Raw genomic sequence first — 24,029 nt, 5'->3', positions numbered from 1 at the left:
AGACTCCATTATTATTATTATTATTATTATTATTATTATTATTATTCTGCTTCCTCTTCGGTGAACTCTATAAGCCTCCCATGTCCAGAGTTAAGCACTGCATTTATTGCCCAACCCTGTCCCTCATATGTAAGTCTCTCCCAGCACATAACACAGCACCCTGGCGTTACTTATCTTTATAATTACCTGCCCTACACAGATGTACAGAACAAACGTATGGACACCAAGGGGGGAAAACCGTCGGGGGGTGGGGGGGTGCTGAATTGGGTGATTGGGATTGACATGTATACACTGATGTGTATAAAATTGATGACTAATAAGAACCTGCTGTATAAACAAACAAACAAAACAAAACAAAAAATAATTCCTGCCCTATTAGACACTGTGCTTCTTGAGGACATCATCTCATTCATCATTGCACCCCCAGAGCCTAGTCAGCACTTGATACACAGTAGATGTTCAATCAATGTTATTAAATTAATAAACAAAATACAATTGCTTTCTGCCAAATCAGAAAAAAACTGGTACCAAGCATTCCATTTAGACACCTGCCTCCTTAGCATTCAAGCAGAAACCTTGCTCTCCAGCGATTAAACAAGAGCAAACCAAAGTGGATGTGCAGAAAGTAAGGTGACTGAAGGAACTGGGGAGAAGTCAGGCTTCCAGCAAGGGCAAAGGTAGTCCCTTTACATGTTGAACAATTCCCTCACGTTAGCTCCAGGAGGGTTATTTACACAGCAGTGACTGCTGTAAGCAACGCTTTGCTAACCTCCAGTAAGATAATCCCTAATGAAACTGCTTCCTCACCTCCACTAAGTGACAGATAAATGTCCATTTTTGCATAGACATTTCCTTAGAGAATAATCGACTGAGAATATAACAACTACATGTATTTTTAACATCAGTTAATTATACAAAAACATTTAATATATATAATTTTTAATAAAAAGAACACAAACCAGAATTAATGTGGCATGATGTTAAAAAATTACTGGATCCTAACATGCCTACTCTATATCACAAGAAAATATCTGTACACATGTATACTACAGCATAATCTTTTTCTATGTTCTTGATTTAACTTCTGGATGGCATAAATCAGAAACAGCAAAATGAAGAGGCTAGGATGTAAAATCTACTGTAACTATGACGAAAGATATGGGAAGATGCAGAGTACAGTTAATCCAGCAAATATGTTTGAAATGCCAGGAAATACAAGAGGCATAAAGATGCATGGGGTGTAACGCCACTGCTTTCAGGAAACTTAGAGTCTGAAATAAAGCCTTCCACTACAATATACTCACAGAACCGAGTAAACATAAGTAAGGATAGCACTGAGCTTGTCTTAAAAAGAAAAATGTTATGTAACTATGACTAACTGGTTGCTCTGTTTTCTACAAAAACAATTATCTTCAACAGATTTTAACACTCTTTCTACTGAACACATGGAAGTAAAAAAAATTTTAGGGACCTCCCTGGTGGCGCAGTGTTAAGAATCCACCTGCCAATGCAGGGGACATGGGTTCGAGCCCTGGTACGGGAAGATCCCACATGCTGCGGAGCAACTAAGCCTGTGCGCCACAACTACTGAGCCTGTGCTCTAGAGCCGGCGAGCTACAACTACTGAGCCCACGTGCCACAACTACTGAAGCCTGGGTGCCTAGAACCTGTGCTCCACAGCAAGAGAAGCCACCGCAATGAGATGCCCACGCACTGCAACGAGAAGCCCGCACACCACAATGAGAAGCCCGTGCACCACAACGAAGAGCAGCCCCTGCTTGCCGCAACTAGAGAAAGCCTGTGTGCAGCAACGAAGACCCAACGCAGCCAAAAATAAATAAATTTATTTAAAAAAATTTTTTTAAACAAAATGTACCTCAAGCTATAAACATTCTGAGAGCCAAAAACTACTTTAAGAGAAAAATAAACATAAGGTGAGCGCATTTTGAAATTTTAAAATCTTCACTTCATAACAATTAAATGCTATACACATACAAATTATTAGAGTTATACTTCACATATACAACATTGTTTATAAAAGTTGTAACTGTCCTTGACTTCTTTGAACTGCTCTTGGCCTGTTTTCTCAGAGGGAAAACACCTATAGTTAGTAGGACAATATGCAAATGCTGGCCTTTATATCTAAAATAAAATTTACCAGCAAAAAGTTGGCATAAAGGTTTCTATTGGCTGAAAAGTATATCTTCCTCCTCTAAGTTATAGCTTCCTAACTCTCCTTTTTGTAATGTAAAAGCTAATTTGAGTGATGGATATAAGAATATAGACATAGGGCTTCCCTGGTGGCGCAGTGGTTGAGTGTCCCCCTGCCGATGCAGCGGACAGGGGTTCGTGCCCCGGTCTGGGAGGGTCCCACATGCCGTGGAGCGGCTGGGCCCGTGAGCCATGGCCGCTGAGCCTGCGCGTCCGGAGCCTGTGCTCCGCAATGGGAAAGGCCACAGCAGTGAGAGGCCCGCGTACAGCAAAAAAAAAAAAAAAAAAAGAATATAGACATATTTAATAGATGCTTTCTCTTACTCATTTTTTTTTAGGTTTTGAGAAAACTTCTTCACAACACAATTTCAAACAGTGGTTCTATTATAGTTGTGTTTTTGACTAAATATAAGGTGCTTAAATTGTTTTAGAAAGTAAGCAGTTATTAATTCATAATTGGAATTCTAATTGGGCACAACTACTAACTCATCCTGCTGAAAAATTGTTTTAAATTATTTGTTACTAAAAATTATTTATTTTGCATGCTATTGAAAGCTTCTTTACCTGCAGATGGCTGGGAAACATTCCTGAAGACCTTTCTTTTTAACTAAAGATCCTTCAAGGCAGTACATAATGATGTCCATAACCTTTACAGAAAAGACACAAATCTAAAATTAGTTTCAAATACTTAATTTTCCATAATTTAAATTATTAACTTAGGCCTCATTTGCATTAAAATTCTACATAGTTTGATTTTGATATTTACTTTAAAACTACAGTATATTTACTACAATTACAGTGTACTTACTTTATACTATAGGCTATCCTTTCTCTTACTTGTGAAAACCATTTTTTAAAGACAGCACACACTAAAATAAAGAAACCAGACCTGTTTACTTGAAAGGCAATTCCTATTTATGTACAGGATAGGTAGCTTTTACTCAAGCACATTCTATGTTTTGTTTTACTTATAGTGAAAGATACGGAGGAGACGATAACCGTTAAAAACGACTCTAATACAGTCCATTCCATGTGAATGGTAAATGGACATAGCAATCATTTTGATTTTTGAGGAAATTTAAATAAAGTCTCCAGAAATGATACAAAACTTCATTCATTTTAGTCATCTCTTTCTTTCTTTTAGAGGTGCTGGAAATAAAGATGCTGATTTATATTACTACACTAGAATATTTAATTTAGCTGTGGATGTACTGATATAATTTAAAGCAGGATATCCTTACCTCCACGAGAAGATCCACGACATCCGTGGGCATCTTTTCAATAAGAATTTCAATGACTCTCAGAATTTCCCCTTTAGCTCGGGCAAGAGTTGTGGTGTGCATATTCTGCTGGGATTGGGTATTGGCTGCAAGAGCAGTATGTCTGTGCACCTAGAAAAATATTTCCATGCTGTAGATATGGTCGACACTTGATAGACTTTTACATTTCTAGCCACTGGTTTTTCACTTACTAATACAACAGAAAAAAAAATCAACAAAAACAAATGTCTTGGGGTGGGTCAGGAAACACTTTTAATTACAAAGAAAGTACTTAGTACAATAAACACTCAGTATGTATTCCCTAATAGAATTCTAGTTCTTGGGCATTATATGAGACTTTAATACAATATCACCATGACATTTTTAAAAAGGGACAAACGGAAGGTTTGTGAATCTTGCATATTCAGCATTGAGGTGGGTAGCAGTTAGGAGACACCAACGCGTATAAGACATGATTCTTGTTCTCAAGTAATAATGGTAAATGATGCTTACATAGCACTTACTGTGTCCCAGGCACCATTCTAGGTGCTTTATAATCAAGTTGGGAAATTTTAAAAAAACATACCTCCAAAAATAATGAACACTGTGTAAACACAGCTGACCCTTGAACAATGCTGGGAGTTAGGGGCGCCAACCCTCCACGGAGTTGAAAATCCGTGTACAACTTAACAGTCGGCCCTCTGTGTCCAAGGATTCAACCGTCCACAAGAATGTTCAGTCCTGTAGTATTTACTACTGAAAAAAATTCACATATAAGTGGACCTGCGCAGTTCAAACCCATGTTGTTTAAGGGTCAACTGTAATGTAAGTTCAGTGTGATTTTTCTTCCTTGTACAAATTGTAAGTCTTAACAGTTCAGAGGGGAAACAGTATTAACAGGCCCTGGGCCAGCCATGCAGGAGTGGGCATGGGGATGGGGTTAGGGACAGCTGTCACGGTGAGAAATACTTCAGTATTTTACTCTAAACCTCTAAGTGAAGTGGAAAACTTGTTTTTAAAAGGTAATAAATATGGACTATTACATTAAAATATTAGTTAGAACACTAAGAATGTGGGAATCATTGGCAATTAGTTAGACCATTAACATTAAAATATTTAAAAATTACCTTTCTAGTCAAATGCTGGAGTAGAACAAACCCCAAGCTACTCTAACAGCTCATTTAAAAATACTCATATGTAAAGGGTGAAAATCAAGTGCAAAAACACAATTAATATAAAATACTTGTTTACTCTCTTTAAAGAGGCAATTTAATGCCTGGCCTTTATAAGACCTGTATCTGTATCAGACTAATGTTAGGCTTATTCAGTATATTCACTATTAGTATCTCTGCATATTCCACTGATATGAAAAACTGGTAAAAAAAAATCCCACGTCTAATAAATCTGTTCATTGATACATACATACACTTTATAAAAATATATACTATCTATAAAATATAGACATATACATATGTATATTTTAAACACAGTGGACTCCCACTGCACCACTATGCACTATTAGAAAAACATAGCCCCTTAGTCTGCAAATCTATTTTAGGTGTGAATTCAAAGTCCCACTGCCTCATATAAACCCATACAATCTGCTAGTAGGCCCTTGTTTCCTCCCTTCTAGCTACATTCATGTCACAAATATTTGCTGCATGCCTATTAAGGATGGCTCTGGGGCAGACATAGGCCCAGCAGGTTGTAGGTTATGAGGGCAGACTCCGAGGTATTTATTTACTATTTTAAAAATTCATCTTAGCTACAGGAAAAACAACTCAGGCAGAGCCCATACCCCACGGACACTGAGTCTGCACATTATTCATGCTAAAATGGAACAAACCTTTAAAGAAAATTTAGGAGTATATCTTCCTTGCCTTTTCTCCCACGACTAAGACCTATAGGAAAGACCTTATAATTGGTTCATTGTTCTTTACTAGTTTTTCAGTTAGATGTGGGCAATTAGAGCACTAAGAATTCGGGAATCAATTGGCATTCAAGTCTTTATCTGTGATATGTAATAGGAAAAACAATTAGCAAGTTTATGACTTACATTTTTGTTTACAGTTGGAGAGCCAGTGTTAAATAAGTTTTGTTTTGATTATAGGTAGATACTTACACTTGTAAAATGTGGATACCTTTAATATATTTTAATTTGAACAAGCCTGCTATTTTTCAGATTGAGACATTACTGTAAATACAAATATTTACAAGTGAGTTAACGTTGAGAACAGAAATGACTACAAAAGCACAAGTAATGAATGCACTGCCGTGGGATTCAGTGTGCATGCACACAGGTACATACGTATTCAACCCAGCCCTAAATTATTAACTTGCATTGTTCTAGAACAAACTGTGAGGATTATCTATAGATATGGACCCTCGGCTCACAATACGAGATAATTCCTCTAATGCGAAGATGGAGCACACTGAGAAGTTCCTCTCACCTCTTTGGCTATAGTCGTGATGAAGGCGGGTGGTCTGGCCGTGGCAATGAGAGATAGGGCATGCCTCGAGGAGCGGGCAGAGTCAGCTGCAGGGCTCAGAGGCAGCCCCATTGTGATGCTAAACAGGGATCAGAAAAAAAGGAAGAAAGAAAAGAAGCATTAGAAATATAGACTGAAAAGATTAGACACAGCTTATCATGTCAGTTCAAGGTCAATGGGAGCACTCAAACAGTTAGAATATAATGGACTTGCAACAATGAGCAGTGATTAGGAGTCAGGGTGTTCTGGCATCAAATACAAAATCAAATAATTAACCGTGAAGATTGAAGACAGTATGTGCATCTGTCCAAAGTGTTAAAAACGCCTTGTTAACAAATTATCAAGAACTAGTACTGAATACATATCACATAGCTCCGAATAAGGCAAGAAAGAATATTGTGCAGAGCATTTCCGATTTTTTTCCTTAAAAAAGTTAAAGGTAAAAATTGGTTTATAAGGCCAAGTTGAAAGGCTGTATTTAAGGCCTATATCTGAGAGGAAGCAAAATTCACTCCTGTCCATAAAATTACCGAAGAACTGAAAATCACAAAATTAGTTTTAGTTTATATATTATTTTTAGTTTGAAATACCCTCAGTAGCGCTAGTTTACCCCACACTCAATACTTTCAGAACCAATCTACTAATCAGCATTTTCTGCCAGTAGGTATTCAGTATTGTTGCAAAAATTTCTATTAACTGATACTTTCTCTCTATAAAGAACATACACATGACATGGTCCACGCTATATACAAGAATATGTACATGATGAAATAAATCTTTCTAGAGTGTGAGGATGTCCTGATAGGATAGTGCTGCTATATATTCCTTTGCCACTCCTAAAACATAAAATGGTAATATTCTTCTGTTTGTAAGCTTCCTTTATATTTTATATAGACTACTGTGAAAAGTATTAAGACTTTTTTTTCATTAAAACGTGGCATGTGACCCACAGATCAACTGTGTATAGGGAATATTTTGTTACTCAGTAAGAGATCCATTATAGCTTCTCTCACTAGTTAAATAACCTTGGTATTTACATATCCATATGAAATTATATTAAGATCTGTCCTGCTCCACTTAAATAATCTTTGTGTTTCATGTGTCAAATGAATTACATCTACTAAAAGTTTTCAGGAAGTTTACAAGTATCTCTGTAATTCATCTAAGAATCATTATTTTAACTTTTAGTTGAAAATAAGGAGGCATCACATAGGCATTCCTGTCATTCTTAAAAGGTAAATTGATGATAGAAAATTCTGCTTATTTCTTTGTGACTTTTACATTGCTCAGTCTCTGTCTGAGAATATATCTCTACTCTTTTTTTCCAAACTGAGGGTAGACACAAAGTGGGAACTCAGAGGAGAAGACGATGCAGAGCTTTCCTTTCATGTTTACCACAAAAAAGACAGATGTGAGCTGAGAGAACACACATACTGAGCAATAAACAGAAGGGATGCATTGGTGGGCGCATCACCCCCATGGAAGGTCCTGATGCCTTTGGGACCCAATGGGGGCTGGACAGAGATGTTCATCAGGAGAGCAGTTTCTCTTCTGGATTAAACTTTATTATTGAGAATTCAGGAAAAGAAATGTTTACTAGGTGAGTAGTGCTGGGCTAGATTGCTTAAAAACTTATTGTAAAGTTTTAGATCATTATTAAGCTAAGTTTTAAAAAATTCAAAAGCTAAACTTTTCAGATACTCTATGATGTTTCCTGTCATCAATGTGGATGAATAGATGTTGATAATATTGAAAGCCTGAAACAAACAAAAATGGTATGTTAATTGAATAATTCTGAACAAACCTAAATCAACTTTCCTAAGATCAGTAAAACCACAGGATGTTGAAGTTGGAAAGATCCCCTAGGCAACATCCCTGCCAAGCAGTCAGCCAGGGAGAAAGAGTGGCTATTGCCAGGGCGGCCCACCCCACATGTGGGAGGCATGAGAGGAGGAAAAAGAACTGGATGGGCACCGTAGGCAGAGGGTTGAAGTGGAGCTTCCCTGTGCTACTTCATGTCCCCTTGCATCTGCCCAGAACATCCCTATGAGGTGGTGATATCAGCATTTTATGAGGGAGAAATCAGGTCCAGAGAAGTTTAGTGAAGAGCCAAGGTAGCAGCATAATGTCTCAAGACAGCCGACCTCTGGAGAAAATAAAGGGGGAGGGGCTGGACGATGCTGTGGTTAACTGGATTAATGAATTGCTAACATGACTAAACTCTCAGCACTTTTGGATGACTGGCTAGACTGCATCCCCGAGAGAGCTTTCTAGTGGTATGTTGTAATACATGGACCTCCGCTCTGTTTTATTCAGTACCAACAGTGGATTGAATGAAGATACAGGATGCACGGTTATCAACTGGTATGGAGGTAAAGCTGTAACAGAGAGCCACTGTACTAAATAGCAGAACTGGAAATCAAAAACCCTCAAAAAGATCAAATTCAGCTAAAGAAAGAAGTCTTACATGTGGGTACCGATGACCAACTTTACAGGTAGGTATAGGACAGGAGATGGCCGAGCTTATGAAACAGACCTGAGGGTTGTTGTAATTGAAACTTACACCCGTATGTTGGTGACGTGGCTACCTGCAGGGCTAGGCTGAATCAAGGGAAATACAAGGATAGAGAAGATGTTCCCCTGCTGCTCTTCCTGGCTCTGGGTGCCCGCCTCATGGATGTATTGCTCGCTAAGAGATGGGCCTGGCTTCCACAGGACAGGCGTTACAGCACCCTCCTGGAGTCCGTGTTAAGTCCTGCCCATTCCCAGATGTGCTGTCGTGACCTCTTGCAGTTGGAAAGCAGAGTTTTAGTCACATAAACAGGATCGTTGCAAACTCACCGCCCACCTCTAAGTCCTCTCTTCCACCCCATCTCTGTTCCTTGCATGGAGGAGGACAGTTTAGTGGGATGCTAAGAAGGGGCCAGGGGAGGCGAGGCAGAGGGGAGAAAGAGAGAGAAAGAAAGAATAAATACACATGGATATGCACATGTGTGTGTGCACCTGAGGGTGGGGGAGGTCAGCTGACAGACTTCCAAGGCTCACGCCACAGTGACAAGTGGATATTGCCCCCCTGCCCTTATGCTGTGCCCTGTGGCCACCCTAGACTGAATAAGCACAATGTCAGTAAAATGGTTATATTAAAGTACCGATTTCACCAGGTTGATGAGAAGATAAAATGAGATAACAAATGCAAAAACATCTAGCCCTGCATCTGACAATTACAGGTACAACAGGTGCTTCTTCTCAACCAAAGATGCCTCTTACAAATAGAAACAAAGTGAAAAGAAAATGAGATCAATGAATGGCAGGTCGCTAGTTTCAAGTTAAAGGCTTAGTCACACATTACCCTTCCTCCTCAGCAAACGACCTTGTGAATTTGGGGAAATTGGCAAACTTCTTATAGGAAGAAAAGTGATAAAGTGGGGGTAATGGGGAAGGAAGCGAACCAAAGACACAGAAAAGTGCCGCCCGTTGGATTCCAGCTGTTGGGAAGCTGGACCACCCAACAATCTGCAGAGGCACCAACGTGTGCATTTGAGTGATTCCTGTCATCGGTGTCTGGCAGTCTGAGGGCAGGACTTCAGAATGTAGATGCAGCTCTTGCTCTGAGGTCAGGGCTCTGCAGTGACCGTCAGAGCATCCACAGTGCACAAGCGGGTGGGCTGTGAGAGTGATAACAGAAAGGAGTCGCCCAGGCAACAGGGGCAAAAGAGAAACCTTCTCTCTCCTGTCTACAGCCTCTTCAATGCACCCCTGCCAGAGTAATCTTCCCAAAGCACCAACTTTATTTCAGGGTTAACCTGCGTAAAAACCGCACTGGGTCCCAGTGCTTAGAAAAATCTTAAACTCCTCGGCTGGAGATTCCAGGCCCTCCATAATCTTGTCTTGCTAATTTATAACTCAGTTATTTCCACGCCCGTGCTCCCGAGGCCAGACTAATTTCAAAGCTGGTCCCTAAAATTCGATTCCTTTTTTAATCGTAGTATTTTGCTAATGCTTCTCCACTACCCCTTTCCCCACTAGCACACTCTCCCTCCCTCCCCTCTGTTCAATTCTTGTGGAAGCCCACGTGGTATTCTGCAATTGCTACAGCACTCAATTACCATCTATTGAAACAAAAACAACCAACGACAAAACCTGTTCATTCCGGGCCCTTAGCACTGACTCTCATTCTGAATTAGTTTTATACTGTGAACCAATAAACAGATTAGGACCATGCCTTCTAATCCTGTGTACCACCCCCTACCCCCTGCAATGTGCCTAGTACAGCCCTTGGACATAGTGGTAGCTCAATAATTAAATGAAGGTAAATGAAGTTACCTGGCAAATTCAGCAGGAAAAAGAAAAAAATCACTTAAGCCAGTTATTCGACTGAATTGACCAAGAAATGAAGTCAAAGTAATTGATCTGGTGGTCCCAACAGACAAAGTCTAATTCTGCATGTAGTTATCTTGAAAGTCAAAAGTGTACTGGGTGTGTGATATATTTTACTGTGGGATTCTAACTGAACAAGGAAGGATCATACTATCAGAGGCTTGAAATTAAAGGGGATGTCTGCCTTATTCTGGAATCTGTATGTAAACACAGAACTCACTCTTTTCACCTGATCCTGGCTGTTATGCAGATCATTTGTTACATAGGTTTATAGGGTGGGTCTTTGTTTCAGTCTTTATTCTGAAAAATATGATATGACACACTCTCTGTTTTACTCAGCATTTCAGTATACACATCCAATACGAAATACCAGAGATGATAGGTATTATAAATAAAAACCATGAATAGAAAAATAGTCCACTCAGGCCAAGCTCAATCCTTACTTGACTGCTCATTAAATCCTGTTCTAACCCTTACTCCATGGCAGTAAAAGCTTTTTAAAACTTACATGTAAGACCACCTCAGTTAAATGTCACTGTCTATAATTGTCAGACTTCACCCATCTGTCAAATTATGGAATGCTGTAAGGGAATATTCGGAGGGGTGCGAAACACAACTTTCATAGAATAACCTGGAAATCACAGTCAACACAATTATGGACTGAGAGCTTGTGTCTCCCTAAAATTCATATGTTGAAGCCCTAAGCCTCAATGTGATGGTATATGGAGACAGGCCTCTAGGAGATAATTAGAGTTAGATAAGGCCACGAAGGTGGGGCCCTTGTGATGGGATTAGTGCCCTTATGAGAGACACCAGAGAGCTTGCTCTACCTCTCTCTTCAAATCTTGGTCACAAAGAAGTCATGTCAGGACACAGCAAGACGGCGGAGCCTACAAGCCAGGAGAACAGACCTCAGAATGAGGTCTTACCAGCACCTTGACCTTGAACTTCCCAGCCTCCAGGACTGTGAAAAATAAATGTCTGTTGTTCAAGTAGCCCAGTCTGTGGTGCTTTGTTATGGCAGCCCAAGTGAACTAAGACAAACAGTAACAGAACATTGAAAACACTCCCCATCTAAAACAAAGACTAAAATTATTTTGAAAATACATAATTATGTATCATCTGGGAATTCCATTCTACCCCTCCCTGGTAAAACAGGTGTGTTAACAATTGTCTTTAATGTAATAGGGAATCAGCAATTCTTCTTTGTCATGTGGGACCTAAATCTGATACGTCACAGGTGGCATTAATTTCCTGACCTCAAAGGTGGCAATTCCTCCAAGTGCATATCTTGTAGACCTATTTCCTATATACTGTATACATTTACAATGAATAAAATCTATGCCAACATGATTTAGTTAAATGGTTTCCTCCAATTATAAACTTTCTATTAAAAATAAATGTCATGTGAATAGGAAAAATAATTTAAATATTGAAGCCTAAAGCACCTTAGTGTTTGTATGATGTGATCTTTACTCTCTGGCTCTCAAATCTAAAAAATATGATTGAGATCTGAGTTAAAATGTCAATTCTTTTTCTCCAACTCTATTTTATATTGTCCAGAAAGAATCTTTCCAACATATAAGGCTTATCTATGTTATCAGAGCATGTGTGCTTTCCAATGACTGTATGTTTCTCCCTTCAAGTTTGGCAACTGTGAATATTACAGAAAAGCAATGGACTTTGTGTAGTTCATCCACATCCCTCAGTCACAGCAGTATGAGGTGAGAGTCTGGCACCTTCAGCAGCTGGGCCAGCCCTGCTCTGCTGTTCTCTTTCAGAGTAAAGGTCTGCAACATGAACTAGGAAAATGGAATCAGAATCACAGACCACAACACATACAAAAGCACAAGGATTCTTCTGTACTTTTACATTTAAAAAAAAAAGTAGGATTTTCTACTGTTTCTAACATTTTATCCATATGTCCATAACCATGCTGATCTAAAAAACCATGGATTTTTAAAAAAGATAATACTGCATACATTTCTATTATTTTCACAATCAGCTGGGAGGACTTAACCTATGATTTCAACGAAGTGCAGCCTTCCATTTTCAATTAAAGAGTCCATCATGAATAAACAGCCCATAATCATTAACTTAAAAATTCCTCACGTAAAATTCTACCTGTGGATCTCTCATTATATAAAGGGTGACATAACCATGCAGTATGGAAGCAGCAAAATGGGAGTCGGGAGACATAAGTGATAGTCTTAGCTCTCACAGGACTAGTGTAACCTCAGACAAGTTGTTTAATCTCTACAACTTATTTTTACTTAATAGCATATTAAAGGCACTGGATTGCATGCTGTTGAAGAAGATTTTTGTCTCTAAAATTCTAGGACTTTATTAAATGTTTATTGCAAATAACAATGCAAATCATATAACAGGTGTTTGAATACATAAGAATAAACACATAGTATCGAAACATGGCCCAAGCTGTCAAGGAGTTTACTGACATTTAAATGGGCTTCTAATTTCCAGAAGGCACAAAATTCTTGATGAAAATGATTTCATTAGATAGATTTTAAAAATCTGAAAATTCTGGGTTGACCTCTTTTAGGTCCTTTTAATAGGTTGTTTTGAATTTAGTACTCTGTTGGTCTTTAATTCTCTGGGTATAAGATTTTAAATGCAAGATGGCACAGGGCTGGGAGCATGGCTTTTGGTGTCAGTGAGACCTCGGTTTGAACCTCACCTTTTCCTGGACAAGAGAAAGCACCTGTCTCAGATTCATTTTATAATCTTTTATAGTCATTTTTACACTCTTTTAATAAAGAAAAAGGTAAAACCAATCCTCTCTTTGAACACAATTCTATTCCCCAGAGATAATGAGTAAGGCAATTATTTTCAAGTTTTTGATTGGAGCATCCCAGGGTTTAATTTCTGCAAGAAATTAGTAAATAAAATTAGCTAAAGACAATGTTTAGTTTCATGTTCCTGTGTGTGCGGCTGCCCCTCAGCCTCTTTGGGGCGTGCCTGGGCTTTCCCCATCTGTCCTTTTGCACACCGTGGTTATTCTTCCCCACCTCTCCTCACAGTCATTCAAAGGAAAGATTCAAGTGAAATTCTTCCTTGGGTACTGTCTGGGTATGCCCCTGTGACTCATCTGCCATGCTCTGAATGTCCATACCTTTCACTCTCCTTCTTTCCTGTAAGATCTTATCTTTCCTGTAAGACTGCAAGTCACGTGAAGGGTCTTTGTTTCATGAAAGTTTGTCACAACATATAGTACCTAACACTGTCCCTTCCACATATTAGCTACTCAATAGATGCTTGCTTAGTTAATAAACGTAGTTTAAAATTGGGCAAAATGTTTGAAAACACTGGAAAACAGCTGGTTTTATTTTGATTCCAAAGGTGTAAAATTCTAAGCCATATTTCTAAAATAAAAGCATTATTGGGCTTCCCTGGTGGCGCAGTGGTTGAGAGTCCACCTGCCGATGCAGGGGACTCGGGTTCGTGCCCCGGTCCGGGAGCGGAGCGGCTGGGCCCGTGAGCCATGGCCGCTGAGCCTGCGCGTCCAGAGCCTGTGCTCCGCAACGGGAGAGGCCACAACGGTGAGAGGCCCTTGTACCACCAAAAAAAAAAAAAGCATTATTAATTCTGGGAAAGTGCTCTATTAGTCTTGAGCCATATACAGTTTTTCAGGAGGCCTCTCAGGTGTCATCTCTGACAGAGGATGTCAACAGAGGGAGAGAAGGAAAGAGACAAACTCTGCTATCACGTATTCCTCAGAACTAGATAGCAACCTGAGCGAGCTGCCCTGCCTTGAACCCCCTCCTTCATAAACTCACAAGAATTGAAATAAAGAAGGAAATACTGCTTATGTTTTTTCTTTTCAAAAAGCACAAACCTAACGTAAAAGCTTCTTCATAAAGCAAGCTTAAGATCACAGTGAGCAGCAAGGCGGCCAAGCGGTGTTATCGTGTGCACAGTGAAGCAGGCACAGAAGGGTGGCCCCCCAGGCACCGTGAGGGTAAGATGCACAGTCACCCTGCTGCTCTATTTCGCCCCATCTCAGTCCTTCTGCAGCCTGTACCAAGTGTGTCGTGGATGTAACAGGTCATTTTCAATCTAAATCTTGTTATAGATTAATAAGCAAACATTTTCTTGCTTATTATACAATTTATCATGATGAAAATTACATTGGACTCCTCAAGGCTACACGCTGATACATTCATTTATTCAGAGCTGTGTGTAGAGAGTTATACTAATCTTCATGACAGAAAAGGATGTAATAGCAAGATTTAAATTACCTACTGAAAGCTACAGTATTGGTGTCTGTGGACATACCCCATGTAGATAAAACACAGCACATCTTTACGTTTGCTGATATAAGCTTCATGTGAACTTATTTAAACACAAAATAAAACAAAATATTCGATGGTTAGTCTAAAATAGAAACCCATTACTTCTCCCAGGCAACAAAACAAGACTGCGTACTATTGAAATTGTTTTTGATCAGATTTGAAAATAGGCTATAAAATTAGGTCAAAGTAAAATTCTGGACAATCAAAAATATTAAAGGCTTCTCAAGGTAACCAGGAGAGCTGAGGTAAAAGAAGCCACTCTGTTGACTCCTTGGAGGGTGTCCATGGCAGTTGCAGCCAAGGGGAGGGTAACAGGTTGAAAATACGTTCTAGGCTTTGCACAAAGGCCAGCTGCCTCTTAGGGCTCACATTCCCTCCTAATCCTTTTAAGTCAATAGAGAAACTTCAGGCCACCTGTATCCATCCAGAAACTATCCTGACTGTCACTATGTGGAAGTGTTTATTCTAGAAACGGGCATCTCTTCCATCTGTTGAACACTAGGACAATGACAATGGCATCACCATCCATACCTCCCCCCAGTACAGGTAACATCCATTCAATCTTTTAACATGTGCTAAGTGCTCTTCTAAGCACCTGGCAAATATAAACTCACTTAACATCAATCTTATGAAGTAGGTATTTAATTAGCCCCAACTTGTAAATGGAACTGAGGTGAGAGGTGAAGTAATTTACTAAAGGGTATATAGCTAGGGAGACACAGAGGTGAAGTTTAGGAAGCGTGGCAGTATGAAGCAGGTGAAGGGGGGGGACAGCTGCTTAGGTTTGAAAGGAATACCCTTCCCCTACCAGTCAATCTTGGGACTTTGGGCTGGGGATGCCCAATCTGTGGACACAGTCACAGCACTCCAGTCTAGGCTTCAGTTATTTTTCTGGTCTCCACTTCTGAGCATAGAGCAGCCAGCAGAAAGATGACAGGCCCAAAGCTCGCTAGAATATAAGGCAACTGTGGGATATGAGAGAGGCAGCCATGAAGAAAAGGGCAGAGAACTCTAGTTTTTTAAAAGGTTAGCAATGATAAGCATGAAATGTCATTCACCGAAAAAATCAAAGAGGTGTAAACACTTACAGGCAGACCTCAGAGATACTGTAGGTTCGGTTCCAGAGCAACGCAATAAAGCGAGTATCACAATAAAGCGATGCACACGAATTTTTTAGCTTCCCAGTAAACATATAAAAAGTATGTTTATACTATACTGTAGTCTATTAAGTGTGCAATATCATTAAGTATTTTTACAATGTACATACCTTAATTAAAAAATACTTTATTGCTAAAAAAGTCACAATAATTACAAAAATAACATCAAAGATCACTGACTACAGACAACCATAACAAATATAGTAATAAAAAAGTTTGAAATATTGCTAGAATTACAAAAATGAGACACAGAGTCATGAATGAGCAAATGCTGTTGGAAAAATGGTGCCAACAGACTTGCTCAATGCAGGGTTACCATAAACCTTCGATTTGTAAAAAAAACCCACAGCATCTGCGAAACGCAGTAAAGTGAAGGACCGTAAAATGAGGTCTGCCTGTACATTAAGAGAGGCATCATGGGACAGTTCAAGAATTCCTACCACTAGGAATTCACCCTCACTAGGATGACTATACTAAAAAAGCAACAACAAAACAAGAAGATAAATGTTGGCGAGGATGCAAAGACAATTCCTACATTGCTGGTAGGAATATAAAATGGCGCAGCTGCTATGGAAAACAGTTTGGTGGTTCCTCAATAGGCTAAACACAGAATTTCCACAGGACCCAGCAATTCCACTTTTAGGTATCTACCTAAGAGAAATGAAAACTAGGTGTTCAAACAAAGTGGAAACAACCCACATGTCCATCAACAGTTGAATAGGTAAATAAAATGTGGTATATCCATAGAATGGAATATTGTTCAACTATAAAGAGAAACAAAGTACTGAAAAATGCTGCAACATGAATGAACCTTGGAATCATTATGCTAAGTGAAAGAAGTCAGACACCAAAGGCCACATACTGTATAATTCCATTTATATGAAATATTCAGAATAGGCAAATTCGCAGAGACAGAAAGCAGATTATTGATTGTCAGGGGACAGTGGGAGGGGAGAATGGAAAGGGACTGCTCAGTGGGTATGGAGTTTCCATTTGGGGTGACTGCTACCGGGAACTAGGTAGTGGTGATGGCTGCATAACTGTGAATGCAGAGAATGTTGCTGAATTGTATCCTTTAAGAGGGCTACAGTAGTAAATTTCCTGTTAGATGTGTATTATACCATCAAAACAAAACAGAACAAAACAAAAAAGACTCCCTCCAGGAATCAGGAGGCTGGGTTCTCAAGTCAATACTAACCTCTATCACCAGCCCCAGTTTCATTTTAGGAACTGCCTTGGGTCCTCTTCTTACTCCTTTACTCTCATCCCTGCCTCCCTGGACCACTGCAACCTCCTTATGGCTGATCCTCTGCTGTGTGCCAATGAAACCTCAATAAAGTTGGTTTAAAAATGAACATGCGTGCAAAGGAGTAATTCCCCAAACTGGCCAGGTATTGTATCAGTAAAACATTTTTGAGCAACTCTATATATCATTTTCCTTATATGTGATATGCTTATATTATTATTAGCTGATAATATCTCAAGGCACAATAAACATCTATTTAAAACTATGCCACGGATAAATCATGCATTGGCTCAAAGCTAAATCCCAATTGTGTTAAAATGACAGAAACATATCTCCCTTTCATTGTCTATTTCCAAAATGTCATATATTGAGATATTTGTCTATTTTTTCTCCATATGCAATTTATAAAGAGTAATCAATGACCTCTACTAAAACAGAACAAAACAAAACCAATAAAAGCCAAATGAACTGAAATGGAGCGTGTACTTGGCAAGTTGTTTCTCGGCATCAGCACAAAGTTCAAGAAGCCCCATCAGGACAGCAGACACATCCATGTAAGGCTCCCAAACTGTGAAACCACGTCCAATCAGATCAATGGCTGTTCTTCGGATCGTACTGTGTGGAGGAAGTTTGGGGCTTGGTGGCTGCAGCAGAAGAAATGTCAGTGCCTTACCTAAAATTACAAAATAAAAGGCAGAGCAGTAAAGTAATTTTACTTTTGTGATGTTTTCTTTGAAGCATATTTTCAAAATATAAACCACTTTGGATTTACTTTAACTGACAAGGGGTTTTGAATAGTAAGACTATAAAAAGATCTCAAGTTTACAGTTTGTTTAGCCATGTAATTTAAAGAGATGTTAGGCTACAATATTTTATACCATATTCTAAAGTGTTGTAATTACATAATAACTATATTTAAATAAGTATATATAATTTCAAAACATAATAGTGATTCTAAACTTCCAAACAATGTTTCTCCCTACTCAGCATTCTGCAAAATGAAGATGCTTTCAAGTAATGTAAGATGGTATTTCTTCATCTTTCTTCTGCATCTAACAGAATTCATATGCGAAATGCTTCATCAATAACACTTCTCATCACAGGCAATGATTACCAACAGGGATGAGGGGTGGAGAAGGTAGAATGTGTAGTTTTTAAAAGTCTCCACTCCACGCCGCCACCGCCCCAGACAAGCATATTTGTTCCTCCACATTCTGGTGTACCAATAGCAGACAATGATGGCAAGTATGTGGTAAATTCTTCACATAAGTTTGTTACACAATTTTAAAAACAGCTCAATATTACTTCTAAATCTGATGAAATGATCTAGATTTTAATTAATATGTATTCCTTTATGTTGAAGATCAAGCTAACCGTTTGTATACCTAAGCCAATGGTCATTAAGCTACAAAAGCTCATCTACGTCCAAAGGCATTTTGACATTAAAAAAACACAAAACAGGGCTTCCCTGGTGGCGCAGTGGTTGGGAGTCCGCCTGCCGATGCAGGGGGTGCGGGTTTGTGCCCCGGTCCGGGAGGGTCCCGCGTGCCGCGGGGCGGCTGGGCTCGTGGGCCATGGCCACTGGGCCTGCGTGTCCGGGGCCTGTGCTCCGCGGTGGAAGGGGCCGCAGCGGTGGGAGGCCCACGTACCGCAAAAAAAAAAAAAAAAAAGAAACCCAAAAACCACACACACAAAACACCAAGGATTGTGAAGAACAAACTGCAACTTAGAAGAGGGTTTTTTGTTTGTTTGTTTTTTGAGGGGAAGAAACAAAACAGTTTATAAATCATATTACTGTATAGCATACTAGTTAAAGGGAACAGAGGCTTCAGATTCAAGACTGAGTATTAACTGATTTTATAACTTACTAGGGGGCAGGCTTAGGAAGATACTCAGTGAGCCTCAGCTTCCTTGTCTGTAAAATGGGGATAATAATAGCTGTCACTCATGAAGGGCCAGAGTGTTAAATGAATTAAACAATGAAGTGTACTGTCAAGTGCCCTCACTGGTGTGTGTTCAGTGAAGAGCAGTCAGGGCTCATTCTGAATAACATGTTGAACTTGTCTGTTTTTAAAATTAAGAACATGGCATATAAACTTTAATTTAATTCACTCAACAAATAAAAGCATTTACTCATTGGCTATGCTGTAGCCAACTGGTAAATGAGAATGGATTGAAATGGGGGTGAAGAGAAAGATATTGTAAAGCTGAGACAAGTCTGTGAATGCACTCTCTAGACAGTGGTTCTGAATTTCTTCTCAGTCACAGAATCCTTAAAGATTTTAATAGAATGTTTTTAAAAGATAAAAAAAATAAAATAAAAAGAATCTGTTGAAAGCCATCAGTGCTTTCCTCAGGAAACTATATACACATACATATCCACCAAATTCTGCAGAAAGATTTCAAGGAGGCCATGTACCTTGGATTAACAACTCCTGCCATAAACGAAAAAGGTACACAGATATGGAAAGCCTCCTTGAGAAAAACATGTAGAAATTCATACTTCATTCATACATGTATTTGAAAAGTTTACTCTCATACTTAACTTGTAAATATAATATGTAAAGCTCCAAGTTTTGTGGACCATAAAAATATAAACCCCTTGAAAAAAAGAGATCCAATGCTCTATTTTCTGCCAGTACCTATGTGTCTCTTATCACAAGGTATCTTTAAATATAAGCATTGTGGTGCATTTCCCTTCTCCTCAGCAAGTTTGTTAGCTCCTTGAGGGTAGGAAGTATGTTTCATATAACTCTGCATCTCCCAAACCACCAAGCACAACGCTTTGCACACATTATGGACCTAAAATGGATAACAGACCTGCCTTTACTGCACGTACACTTCTAACACAGCTCCTGGCCCCAGTTTGCCAGAATATTTCAAACTGTCAGAATATCTACCACTTTCCTGTTATTCTTGACATCTAGGAAGTCGTATGACTCCATATAATATAGATGCTCTGCCATATGGACCAAGGTGATGAAAAAGCTAAAATTAAGACCATGATAGCACTTCTCTATTAACAGAAAAAAATCTCGTGACGGAATTCTATGAATTTTAAGTTTTATCTCTCAGAACTTTTCTTAAACCTTAGGTACCCAATAAAGGTTGTATGTTAATCTCTTCAAGATGGAATCTACTTTTGTACAAAGGCAAATATTTACTTATTTTATGTAAGTGCCCCACTACTGCACAATCGGGGAATATTGCCTCACTGAGTAACCAAGGTGGAGAAGGATGCTACCACCTGCCATCATGATTGAGTCCTTTGTAAAAGACTCTCCTGGTGGCAGTATTAAGAAGTTCAACAAATTGGCCTGCTATTCACTCAAGACTTTCCACAACTTGGTCCCAAACTTTCCATCCAAAGATTCATTGAGGAACTGTTTCTAGAGTATTGTTATATCGATATTATACTAAATGCTGGGGAAACACAAGAGAACAATACTCAGTTATTTCCCTCAAGAAAATCCACTGTAGCTCAGGATATAGGTGAGCAAACAGGTAATTTGAATATATTATGAGAACATTTATAAGCACCTAAAAGATAGAACCTAAAAGGGGCACTTAACCCAATCTTAGGGATATAAGAAGGCTTCCAGGGAAAGGTGGCCTCTATATAAAAACCTAAAGACTAAGTAAAACTCTGTTACTCACAGGAGAGGAGTGGAAAGAAGACATTCTAGGCAAAGAGAATAGCATGTCTAAAGACCATCAGATGAGAGAGAACACTACCAGACCAAGGGATTACACATAGTTCCATATGGCTGGAAAGTTCATCGGTGGAAAGAGAAGGGGTTGGGGCGATGGACAAGAGGGAAGAGGACAAGGTGGATGAAATATAACAGTGAGACACGTGGCAGGACAGGTTATTAGAGCCTGATCACAAAGGGCCTTATATGCCATGCTAAGAGTTTGTTCATTCTGGTGACAATGGGGAACAATTGGAAAGTTTTAAGCAAATGAGGGGTTTGATTAGACTTTCATTTTAGAAAGATCAACATTTAGGCTGTCGTGATTAGAAAGGGGCAAGACCAACGGGACCGTCAAGATGGAGGAGTTAAGATGTGGAGATCACCTTCCTCCCCACAAATACATCAGAAATACATCTACACGTGGAACAACTCCTACAGAACACCTACTGAATGCTGGCAGAAGACCTCAGACCTGCCAAAAGGCAAGAAACTCCCCACGTACCTGGGTAGGGCAAAAGGAAAAAAAGTAAAAACAGGGACAAAAGGATAGGGACGGTACCTGCACCAGTGGGAGGGAGCCGTGAAGGAGGAAAGGTTTCCACACACTAGAAGCCCCTTGGCGGGCGGAGACTGCGGGTGGCGCAGGGGGAAGCTTCGGAACCATGGAGGAGAGCGCAGCCACAGGGGTGCGGAGGGCAAAGCGGAGAGATTCCCGCACAGAGGATCAGTGCCGACCAGCACTCACCAGCCCGAGAGGCTTGTCTGCTCACCCGCCGGGGCGGGCAGAGGCTGGGAGCTGAGTCTCGGGCTTCGGAGGTTGGATTTCAGTGAGAGGACTGGGGTTGGCTGCGTGAACACAGCCTGAAGGGGGCTAGTGCACCACAGCTAGCACGGAGGGAGTCCAGGAAAAGGTCTGGACCTACCGAAGAGGCAAGAGACCATTGTTTCAGGGTGTGCAAGAGGGGGAATTCAGAGCGCCGCCTAAACGAGCTCAGAGACGGGCACGAGCCACGCCTACCAGCACAGACACCGGAGACGGGCGTGAGATTCTAAGGGTGCTGGTGCCACCACCAAGAAGCCTGTGTGCGAGCACAGGTCACTATCCACACCTCCTCTCCCGGGAGCCTGTGCAGCCCACCACCGCCAGGGTCCCATGAGCCAGGGACAACTTCCCCAGGAGAACACATGGCGCACCTCGGGCTGTTGCAACTTTATGCTGGCCACTGCCACCGCAGGCTGGCCCCGCATTCCATACACCTTCCTCCCCCCACCACCAACCACGGCCTGAGTGAGCCAGAGCCCCCTAATAAGCTGTCACTCTAACCATATCCTGTCTGGGTGGGGAACAGATGCCAGAGGGTGACCTACATGCAGAGGTGGGGCCAAACCCAAAGCTGAACCCCAGGAGCTGTGCAAACAAGGAAGAGAAAGGGAAATCTCTCCCAGCAGGCTCAGGAGCAGCGGATTAAATCTCCACAATCAACTTGATGTACCCTGCACCTGTGGAATACCTGAATAGACAACGAGTCATCCCATAATTGTGGCGTTGGACTTTGGGAGCAATTGTAGACTTGGGTTTTGCTGTCTGCGACTGACTTGTTTCAGATTTTTATGTTTATCTTAGTTTAATCTTTAGCACATGTTATAATTGGTGGATTTGTTTATCGGTTTGGTTGCTCTCCTTTTTTTATAATTATTATTATTTTTCATTTAAATAATTTTTATATTAAAAACTTAAAAAAAATTCATTATTATTCTTTTTCTTTCCTTTTTCCTCCCTTTCATTCTGAGCTGTGTGGCTGACAGGATCTTGGTGCTCAGGCCTGAGACTCTGAGGTGGGAAAGTCGAGTTCAGAACATTGGACCAACAGAGAACTCCCGGTCCCACGTAATATCAATCGGTGAGAGCACTCCCAGAGATCTCTGTCTCAAAGTTAAGACCCAGCTCCACCCAACGGCCAGCAAAATCCAGCGCCAGATGCCCCATGCCGAACAACTAGCAAGACTGAAACACAACCCCACCCATTAGCAGAGAGGCTGCCTAAAATCATACTAGGTTCACAGACATCCCCAAACACACCACCAGATGTGGCCCTGCCCATCAGAAAGAAAAGATCCAGCCCCACCGACCACAACACAGGCACCAGTCCCCTCCACCAGGAAGCCTACACAAGCCACTGAACCAACCTCACCCACTGGGGGCAGACACCAAAAACAATGGGAACTACAAACCTGCAGCCTGCGAAAAGGAGACCCAAAACACAGTAAGTTAAACAAAATGAGTAGATAGAGAAATACGCAGCAGATGGAGGAGCAAGGTAAAAACCCACCAGACCTAACAAATGAAGGGGAAATAGGCCATCTAGCTGAAAAAGAATCCAGAGTAATGATAGTAAAGATGATCCAAAATCTTGGAAATAGAATGGACAAAATACAAAAAACGTTTAACAAGGACCTAGAAGAACTAAAGAGCAAACAAACAATGATGAACAACACAATAAATGAAAGGAAAAATTCTCCAGAAGGAATCAATAGCAGAATAACTGAGGCAGAAGAACGGATAAGTGACCTGGAAGATAAAATAGTGGAAATAACTACAACACAGCAGAATAAAGAAAAAAGAACGAAAATAATTGAGGACAGTCTCAGAGACCTCTGGGACAATATTAAACACACCAACAATAGAATTATAGGGGTCCCAGAAGAAGAAGAGAAAAAGAAAAGGACTGAGAAAATATTTGAAGACATTATAGTTGAAAATTTCCCTAACATGGGAAAGGAAATAGTCAATCAAGTCCAGGAAACACAGAGAGTCCCATACAGGATAAATCCAAGGAGAAACATGCCAAGACACATATTAATCAAACTATCAAATATTAAATACAAAAAACAAATATTAAAAGCAGCAAGGGAAAAGCAACAAATAACATACAAGGGAATCCACATAAGGTTAAGAGCTGATCTTTCAGCAGAAACTCTGCAAGCCAGAAGGGAGTGGCAGGACATATTTAAAGTGATGAAAGGGAAAAACCTACAACCAAGATTACCCAGCAAGGATCTCATTCAAATTCAACAGAGAAATTAAAACATTTACAGATAAGCAAAAGTTAAGAGAATTCAGCACCACCAAACCAGCTCTACAATAAATGCTAAAGGACCTTCTCTAGGCAGGAAAAGCAAGAGAAGAAAAAGACTTACAATAACAAACCCAAAACAATTAAGAAAATGGTAATAGAAACACACATATTGATAACTACCTTAAATGTAAAGGGATTAAATGCTCCA

The 24,029-nt window shown here is 40.1% G+C and overlaps 1 protein-coding gene across 6 annotated transcripts in view; it reads right to left on the bottom strand.

Moving 5' to 3' along the window:
- WDR7 (WD repeat domain 7) overlaps nt 1-24,029 on the bottom strand; it is a 363,724-nt gene that overhangs the window by 98,760 nt on the left and 240,935 nt on the right. For all 6 annotated transcript variants that reach the window (XM_081251713.1, XM_081251715.1, XM_081251714.1 and 3 more), the window contains 4 exons: nt 17,536-17,722; nt 5,921-6,038; nt 3,453-3,602; nt 2,776-2,858 (listed from right to left, as the gene is read on the bottom strand). In XM_081251713.1, coding sequence (XP_081107839.1) covers nt 2,776-2,858; nt 3,453-3,602; nt 5,921-6,038; nt 17,536-17,722 — 538 coding nt within the window. The remainder of the gene's footprint in view (nt 1-2,775; nt 2,859-3,452; nt 3,603-5,920; nt 6,039-17,535; nt 17,723-24,029) is intronic.

Source organism: Mesoplodon bidens (genome assembly GCF_964165515.1).
Source record: "Mesoplodon bidens genome assembly, chromosome: 13".
In the NCBI taxonomy this organism is placed as follows: Eukaryota; Metazoa; Chordata; class Mammalia; order Artiodactyla; family Ziphiidae; genus Mesoplodon; species Mesoplodon bidens.
This window is presented reverse-complemented; position numbering and strand designations above follow the sequence as displayed.